This window comes from Nanorana parkeri, unplaced genomic scaffold (assembly GCF_000935625.1).
Source record: "Nanorana parkeri isolate BGI_ZX_2015 unplaced genomic scaffold, ASM93562v1 scaffold2397, whole genome shotgun sequence".
NCBI classification, from domain to species: Eukaryota; Metazoa; Chordata; class Amphibia; order Anura; family Dicroglossidae; genus Nanorana; species Nanorana parkeri.
The window spans coordinates 62,821-72,621 of record NW_017308665.1 but is presented as its reverse complement, the minus strand read 5'-3'; the positions used below and the strand labels follow the sequence as shown (position 1 = coordinate 72,621).

Genomic DNA, 9,801 nt, shown 5'->3' with positions numbered 1-9,801 from the left:
GCTGCGTGACTGACAGCTGGCTCTGCCTATCTAGAGGCAGAGCCAGCTGTACCCGCCCCCTCCCCCGTCCGTTCCGCCAGTCAGCGCTGGAGGATCGGAGGGGGGAAATCCCTGCAGGGAGCCGTGAATGACAGTCACCGCTCTCTGCAGGGAGAGGTGAGTGAGCGGCGGTATGTGTTCGCTCACTTCCCAATCTATTGAGACGACGTGTGAGTTTCATTGTCACACGTCGGCTCGAACTATGAGGTGAGTGATTTTCACTCACCTCATAGTTCTCCTTTTAAGTTGAAACCGGAGACTGGTACCGCGATCACATATAAGAGAAGTACCTAGTGCTCATAACCCACTGATATGTACAGGGAGGGCAGAAGTGATTCAGTCACTCTGGAGTTTGACAGTCGCACACGGATGAGCAGATTTGTAGTTTGCAATGACAAGAAGGAATGATGTTTACTTCAATGCCAGAAGTTTACCACTTTATTTTCTCTGCCTTCTAAGGTATCGTGGCGTTGATTGAACTTCCCAAGCGTTGTGTGGCAGCAGCAGTTGGAAAAGATTTGAGTGAGTTGTTTGTGTTGAAAGAAAAACAAAAAAGTAACTTTCAGGTTTGTGATTTAATGGAGCACCAAACCCAATGCGGAAGTGAATTTCTAACTTTTGCTGCCAATTTGTGATAACACCTCGTTTATATTTATGCATGAAATGCTACGCGCGTTCATGCATGAGTCAGCACACTGGCCCTCATTTTAATGGGTCCTCAAAATATGAAATTTGACCTTTTATAAAGTACCGGGATTTACATATTAAGGTCCCCACACACCTTGCGATAATCGTACGATTACGGTAAGGTGTGTGGAAGCCGTGCGACCTCTACTACTGTAAGGTCGCACAACTTTTAACTTACGGGCATGTTCGAAAACCCGCCGAGAATCGTACGATGTTCGGCGGGTGTGTAGCATGTTCGTACGATAAACGCCGGACGGGCCGGTGTGCGCAAGCACTGCCCGTTCGGCATTGCGGTCATCGGAAGCCCGCCCCTCAAGGGCTTGTGATCATCGCAAGTACGATCTGCCTGTCCAAGATGGGCAGATCGTACGGTTTTTTTATTACCTTACAACCATCACAAGTCTTGCGATGGTTGCAAGGTGTGTACCCGGCATTACACAGATATCGTCTCCATTCCATAGAAACAAAATAATACATTTCTGGTTTTGTGTTCAGTTACAAAGTAAGTCTGTTTAGAAATATTATATTTCTGTACGTCTGACATTACTGTGTGTACATTTATTTCCCTTTTTTTTTCTTTTTTAGTAATCTTTAAAATCGGCCCTACTGTCCCGGGATCAGATAAATGGGATATTGTTATAATTAAACGCCTTTCAGGTCACCGGGATGTTGTTCGGACCGTGATAAATGTCAACGGTTAGTATTCTTTCTTTTATCACTCGGTGTATATAATAATCCGCCCACTCGGTGTATATAATAATCCGCCCACTCGGTGTACATACATACATAGGATAACAATTATTATCAGAAACATAGATCCCCCCATATAATTCTTAGATACGCCGCCAAAAGGTATACAGAAATACCAGAAAAGACGATGGGGGAATTCATAAAAACTGGAGCAGACAAATTCTGGAGCAGTTGTGCACGGCAACCAATCAGCTTCTCTGTTTCATTTTCAAATCTTACCAGAACAAGCTGAAGAGAGAAGCTGATTGGTTGCCGTGCACAGCTGCTCCAGAATTTGTCTGCTCCAGTTTTGATAAATTCCCACCAATGTATACATATCCAGTTTGATCTTGAGAAATTCGCAATGAAACCAAAATTGTAATCTTTCTGGCTGGCTTGCGTATCGGCTCCCCATCAAACTTTATTGCTATCACATAAGGGCGCCAAGTGTAAAAAAATTATTAAAAAAATGTTTATTGTAGTTTTTTTGTGGTTTCTCGGACGCACAATTTTATGTCTTGACATGTTTGGTATCTAATTACCCGACGTTACCCCGTCTTTTATATTTTACCCCCAAAAATGGGTATTCTGTTTCTGTGCACAAAATTTCATTTTAGTGTATTTTGTCCTAAAAATATCGGTTTGATAAACATTTGCGCTAATACCGTGTGACATAAAAAATTGCAACTAGCATTTTTTTTTTAGTTCTATAGGAACCCTGCTTTCAGAAAATATATCCTTGTTTGGGGGCCTGAAGCTGTTTTTTAGCAAAAAATTCAGATTTTATCATGTTTGAACAAATAGTAAGAAATTGCTCCGGGCAGCAAGTGGTTAAACAACTGTAGTATCACTGTAAGGCCACGTTCACATATGGCGACTTCCGCAATATCGCGCATGTTTGCCGCGCGATATCGCGAGAAGTCGACGGCCAATGCTATTCAATGGAGCTGTCTTAACTCCATGTCGCGGTCGCAAGTCGCTTCTACCGGACCCTTTTTTCGGCGGATTTTGCGCGATTTTTCTTTTTTTCTATGGAGCCCGACGGAGAAGGTCGCGCTACCGTCGCTGGATCGTCCCTGGAACGCAAAGGTATGTCGCTACATGTGAACGGGGTCTAAAAGATAAGTCAAGGGAACTGCGCTTGCTGTATTTTTCTTGAAGACGTTTCACTAGTCATCCGACCAGCTTTCTCAATCCAGAATGACTTGTACAGAAAATGATCTGGGAATAAATATGGTGAATAATAGAAAAACGTCACCAGCCCACCGCAAGTTGAAAAGAGCCAAATGTTCATTTATTGCCAATAGCTGTATCTCATTGGCATTGGGGGTATGGCATTGCCAATGAGATACAGCTATTGACAATAAATGAACATTTGGCTCTTTTCAACTTGCGGTGTGCTGGTGACGTTTCTCTATTGTTCATGTGTGGCGGCGCCATCCGCGGTCATTTCGAGCACCCATCCTCATTAGGTGGGAATCCCGGTAAGGAGTGCGGTATGGTTCCTTTTTCTGTCTAAATATGGGAAATGTTGCTCCAATCCACATAATCTGTTAGTGTTGATTCTTTTTGCATAATTGGAGGTGTTATGATTCTATTCAAGCTTGGCGTCTCCATTTTTACATAAATTACCTCTTTTGAACCAGTCCTCCTCCCTGTCTAGGATGCGTAGTTGACTGTTTTCAGAGGAGTGACCTTGTTCCTTTAGATGTGGGTACACTGCTGAATCCTGACCAGAGCGTTTGACTCTTCTATGCTGTGCCATACGCTGGTGTAGTTGCTGTTTTGTTTCACCGACATACAATTCTGAGCGCTCCTCGCTGCACCGAACTGCATACACAATGTTGTTCATCTTGTGTTTTGGCGTTGGGTCTTTTGTGTGAACCAGTTGTGTCCTCAGTGTATTGCTGGGTGTAAAGCAGACGGGGATGTGATGTTTTTTAAAAACCCTTCTGAGTTTCTCAGACACCCCGGCTACATATGGGAGGACCAAATTCTTCCGTTTGTCATGCTTTTCACCCTCTGGTACTCTTGGCATTCTTTCTTCTTCTTTCTGTTTTGACAAAAGCCCAGTCCGGATACCCGCAAGGCCCCCCTGAGGTGTTTGAATTCCTTGGCTTATGTTTTTTTACAAATATTCCTTGACCTGGGTGAATGAGAACCTTCACAGACTGCTGTAGTCTCAGGCTGCAACATACAGTAACACAATTGAGAAAAGTGAAGGGGTTGTGAATACTTTCTGAATGCACTGTGTATTGTGTTTATCATTTCATTGAATGACCTTGTTTGGCATCTGATGCAGCTTTTGGTTTTCTACCCTCAGAGATGACATTCGTGAGCAGCTGCGATGCTGGGGAGATGGTTGTGTGGGACGCTTTAGACTTCTCTGTCCAAGGTCGTGAGAGAAACTTCCCGCACATGTATGCACAGCAAGACTCACCGCCAGAGAGGAGGCAGCTGCCGACACAAGAGGAGGTTTCCATCCAACATCTGTCGTCTGATGGAGAGGTCTGGTTTATGTTGTTATTTCAGTTCTGATGACAGATGTGTAAATTTTTGAACCATAAGGCCTCATTCACACTACAAAATGCCGGCACGTACAGCTCCGTGCTGCGTGCACGGCCGTATCGGGCAGGTTCCGGGAAGGACAGGTGCTGCGTGTGATTAGTACGCAGCCCCCGTCCTTCTCTATGGGAGTACACCGCCCTACACTCACCCGCCCTGCAAGTCCGTGTGGGTGTCCGTACTCATATGCTGACAGGATGGATCCTTTCCTGCCCGAGGCGGGACACCCGCACCCGTACGGACCTGCACTCGGGGTGAGCATAGGGCGGTGTACGGCCACATACTCCCGTAGAGAAGGACAGGGGCTGCGTACTAATAACACCCACCACCTGTCGTTCCCGGGAGCTGCCCGATAAGGCCGCGCACGCAGCACGGAGCTGTACGCGCCGGCTGATTACCGTGTGAATGAGGCCTAAGAAGTATTTTATTTACCAAGCCTGTTTTGCTTTATTCTCAGTTTTAACCCCTTAGCATCCAGGTACATAAATATTACGTCATTGGCAGCTGGCCCGTTTAAACAGTCCCGCCGGGGCTCTGTTTGCAATTGTAAAGCTGGCTGTCAGCTTTACAATAGAAGCAATTCTATTGGCTTATAAGCCCTCCCTGTGTGATAGCAATTACAGTAAAGTAAAAAAAAAACAATTTAGATACACCCGCAGATCCTGCAAGCGATCGGGCGTCTCTAGAGACGCCTGACCGCTTGTATGTAAACAGCCATCGCTGGCTGTTTACATGCTGACGGTTTTCCCTCTCGTGTGCGGCGCTCAGCGCGGACACGAGAGGGGGGAGGGGCAGGACGTCTTAAGACGCCCTCCCGCTCTCAGCAGACGTCCATCTGGCCGTTCACAAACGGCCATGGACGTAAGGTAGTTAAATAAAATAAATGTCAAAATAATGTAAAAAAAGAATTAAAGTCCCCCACGAGCACACGCGTATTCACATAAACGCGCGTCGTGGTACAAAAACGAGGATCGCGCTACACATGTTGGGTATTGCCACACACAACAGAGTGAGGGCAATAATTCTAGGGCCAATGTTTATACATATCTCTAAACTGATGACCTGTACAGGATCTTAAAGCGTCGTGTATAGACTTTTTGTGGTATTGAATTTTGTCGCCATTTCACAGACGCACATCATTTTTAACCTGGGCATGTTGGGTAGCTATGTACTAGTCGTAACCTCATATTTTATATTTTACTAAAAAATGTAAAAAATAATACACACACACACATATGTGTGTGTGTGTGTGTGTGTATATATATATATATCATACATACTCATACATACAATAATTGGTGTTATATTATAGTGAGCTGTAGCTCGCGGTATACTGAGCCTAGGGTGACGGTAGGACGCTAGTTTGTGTCCTCTCGTTACCCTAAGGAGAACTATGGGGAAAAACACTGACCCCATAGTTCTCCTTTAAGCGCATTTTCCACTAAATTTTGGGTTGATAAAGAGTTGCACTAATACCGTGCAACTTATAAATATGCAACTGCCGCCATTTAATTCTACAGCATCTTGGCTTTCAGAAAATATCTAATGTTTTGGAGGTTTGAAGTAATTTTCAGGCCTAAAATGTGGATGATAACTTATGCAAAAATACGAGAGCAAAAAAAAAGGCCTTGGCAGCGGAAGGGTCCACAAGGGGTTCATTCAATCTGATCAGAGTAATTTGTATTGTTTCCCTGCAGTGTGTGTATGTGGCGGTGGGAAGAGGGATCTACGTTTACAACCTTCACACAAAGAGAGTGATTGCTTTTCAGAAGACCGCTCATGACTCCAGTATACAGCACATGGCAATCATCCCCAGCAGGTATCACGTCTGATTTATTACACGACGTCACGCTTTTTTTTTTCATTATTAATGCGTCATTCACACGAGAACAGGCCGGCATGTACAGCACCGTGCTGCGTGCACGGCCGTATCTGGCAGGTCCCGGGAAGGACAGGTGCTGCGTGTGATCAGTACACAGCCCATGTCCTTCTCCATGGGAGTAGGCGGCCGTACACCGCCCTGCACTCACCCGCCCTGCAAGTCCGTGTGGGTGTCCGTACTCGTATGCTGACAGGATGGATCCTCTCCGTGGCCATACGCCGCCCTACGCTCACCCCAAGTGCAGGTCCGGTGTGTGTGTCCCGGCACGGACGCAGACAGGATCCATCACACACAGCACCTAAAGAAACCAAAATAAATAGTGCATAGCAATTCCTCCTGCGCTGCACAGTAACCTTTCCCTGTATGTTTTGTACAGCTATGATGGAGTGCAGTTTAGTGTCCCTGAATTTGTCTTTTCTGTGCCCGATTTTGTTTTAATTGTAAGGCGCTAGATCCGTGGCTTTTGTAACACTGTATTGTGTTGGCCATATTCTGATCAATGTAAGGCTTGCATTGAGGCCTGCAGAGAATTGCACCCGCTATCAGTGCATCGCGAGTGCAGTGCACAGGCTGCCATCATGTTTACCTCCAGCTTCAGATCCATATGGGGGTATGGACCTGGCTCGAGGAAGTGCCGCTGAATCAGATCAGTGATGGAGGAGTGATCCTTTGCCCACTCTGAGTCTGCGTTGACAGATGGGAAGGGGCATCCCTAGCTTTTTTTGCCGCCTGAGGTGTGTGTGTGGTGGGTCTGTCACGGCTCTCTGCCGTGACAGGGGGAGGGGCTGGACTCCCCTCTCCCCGCTCCTATCTGCCAGCGCTGACTGGCGGAACGGACGGGGAGGGGGCGGGTACAGCTGGCTCTGCCTCTAGATAGACAGAGCCAGCTGTCAGTCACGCAGCTGGGCTGATCCAGACATAATCAGCGTCTCAGTATATAGGGAGCTACAGCTCCCTATATACTGAGCCTAGGGTGACAGGAGGATGCTTGTTGGTGTCCTCACGTTACCCTAAGGAGAACTATGGGGAAAAGACTTAACCCCTATAGTTCTCCTTTAAATAACAGCAGAGTGCTGCACCCTAAGAACAGCCCGCAATATCGGTAAAAGGGGGATATTTCAGATTTGGGGGGATTTATACGACTGTTTCTTGTAACAGCCAAAATATTTGTGTAACATGAAACACGATGTAAAAGGTGGACTTTATTTGGGGTGGGGTTTATTGAATTTGCACGACTCCTTAGATCCCTTGTACTGTATAAAGCCCGAGGAAGGCATCTAAGGAGTCTTTTTAAAAGCTCGAGTTTGCCAATTTAATGTATTACTTTCACTACACATTATACGCTTGGACTATTGTGAAATTATATTTTCACTTTGGGAGGAATACCCATTATGGTTACATTGTAGAATTTGTATATACAGTAAATAGTAGGGATGCGCCGAAACATATCGGCCGAAAATGGCACTTTTGGCTAAATGCCGAAAGTGCCATTTTCCTGCCGATACAGCGGCACATCCCTACCTTCTCTCCTCCACGCTGGGCTCTTCTGTGTGTCCCAGCGGGGAGGAGATAAACTGTGACAGCCGGCCGAGCGGGAGGAGAGTGCTGTGAGCGGCCAGTGTCTCCTCCCACACCGCTCAGCCTCCTATCACAGTCCGGCAGAGCGGTGTGGGGGCGGAGACAGCCAGCGATGTCACAGGAGGTGGAGTTGCATATAGACATACCGTAGTGCCGATCGCAGGCATATAGACATACCGTAGTGCCGATCGCAGGCATATAGACATACCGTAGTGCCGATCGCAGGCATATAGACATACCGTAGTGCCGATCGCAGGCATATAGACATACCGTAGTGCCGATCGCAGGCATATAGACATACCGTAGTGCCGATCGCAGGCATATAGACATACCGTAGTGCCGATCGCAGGCATATAGACATACCGTAGTGCCGATCGCAGGCATATAGACATACCGTAGTGCCATTTTTGTGGTAGTAATCTTTATAAGACAAGTTGTGCCTAAAATACTTACAGGACCTCAAGTGTAACATTGTGTAGCTTTCCATTTAATGGGCAAATGATGGAAGGAGATTGCTATTGTATTGTCCACTATGGGGCAATGTCTCCATTGTTTGCTATAGTGCAGACACCCAATGTGCAAGTACAAGGTAGTTATGGTGGAGTGCAATCTGATCCTTGCACTGACTGTATGAAGACCATTCCCCCCTGTGTATTTAGGGTGGCAATTCCTCTGATACGGCGGTGACATCTGCAGCTTCTATTACATTTTAGATCAGTGTAAAGGTGCCCACACACTGCTCGATTCTCGTACGAGAATCGCTGGAAATCCCGCGATCATACGAGAATCGAGCAGTGCGAACGAAGACGTGCGACCGTTTCTACTGTACGGTCGCACTTCTTTTGTCTGAGGAGCACGCTAGGAAACCAGGAGAAACCAGCTCGGGAGACAAATGCCGAACAGGCCGGTGTGCGCATGCGCACACTGCCCGTTCAGCATTGCGGTCATCGGAAGCCCACCCCTCAGGGGGGCGCGGCTTGCGATGATCGAGAGTACAATCTGCCTGTCCAAGATGGGCAGATCGTATGTTTTTTTATTACTTTACAACCATCGCAAGACTAAGGTCTTGCGATGGTTGTAAAGTGTATGGCCACCTTTAGATTTGTTGTGAACTGATTGCAGCGGTGAGCGTCCACTTGTAATCAGGCTCTATTTACACTCGTTGATTATCATATGCCTTTCACTTAGTCCTGGTTCACACCTAGGCGTATTGCATATGCGCGTCTGTTGCACGTTTTTTTAACCGCGATTCGCGTTAAACAAATTGCGCAACAAACATACCGGAAGTGATGCAATCTGCATCGCTCCCGGTCCCATAGAACGGGGAGGGGATCGATGAACACACAGACACAAAAGTCGCCGGGAGTCTGTTTAAACAGCCCCGATGCTGGCGACGTACACTGTACGTCGTCAGTCACGAAGGGGTTAAAGTACTCGATTTTCAAAGAATATTCCCATTCTCCCTTCCTAACCCCCCTATACATTCTGATGTGTCACTTCCCTCCAGGTCTATATTTACCTTCTCCCATGGCTGCGGCCCCCCTCATTGTCTGCAGCCGGGCTAGTATAGATCTAGTGCTGGGCTTCCCTCCGCAGCAAGCTGACAACCCATAGACTTCCATAGAGTCCTTGACTCTGAGCTCTCCTTTCAGCCCCACGTCCAATCATTATCCATATCTTGCCGACTCAACCTTTGTAACATTTCTAAAATACGCCCCTTTTTTTAACAAACGAAAACCACAAAGCTTCTAATTCACTCCCTTGTGATATCTCGCCCCGACTGCTGTAACTCCCTCCTTGTAGGCTTATCACTAAATAGGCTCCTCCCCCCGTTCCGTCTATCATGAATGCTGCTGCCAGACTCATCCACCTTACCAACCGTTCAGTGTCAGCAACCTCCCCCTCTGCCAATACCTCCTCTGGCTTCCAATTGCCCAACAAATACAATTCAAAATACTAACAACGACATACACAGCCATCTACAACTCCGCCCCCAACCTACATCACCGATCTCATCTCACAATATCACCCAAACCGTCCTCTCCGCTCCTCTCAAGACCTCCTGCTCTCTAGTTCTCTCATTACCTCCTCCCATGCTCACCTCCGGGACTTCTCCGGAGTGTCCCACAACCTCTGGAACTCCTTACCCCAATCTGCCCACCCTGAAGAGATGGGTTTTTAAGGATCGCCTATCTCATCTCAACATAACTGCCCTTTTATCTCTTCCAATAACTCAATCTAAAAATGTATTTCCTTTTGTATCACTTGCCCCTCCTACTATATTGTAAGCTCTCATGAGCAGGCCCCACCCCCCCCCCCCC

General features: G+C 46.9%; 1 protein-coding gene across 1 annotated transcript in view; it reads left to right on the top strand.

The window, feature by feature from the left end:
- The window catches only part of LOC108801591 (WD repeat-containing protein 41-like), a 30,696-nt gene that overhangs the window by 16,679 nt on the left and 4,216 nt on the right, over window positions 1-9,801 (top strand). The window contains exons 8-10 of the mRNA XM_018573482.1: window positions 1,312-1,422; window positions 3,779-3,963; window positions 5,718-5,839. Of these exons, the coding sequence (XP_018428984.1) occupies window positions 1,312-1,422; window positions 3,779-3,963; window positions 5,718-5,839 (418 nt within the window). The remainder of the gene's footprint in view (window positions 1-1,311; window positions 1,423-3,778; window positions 3,964-5,717; window positions 5,840-9,801) is intronic.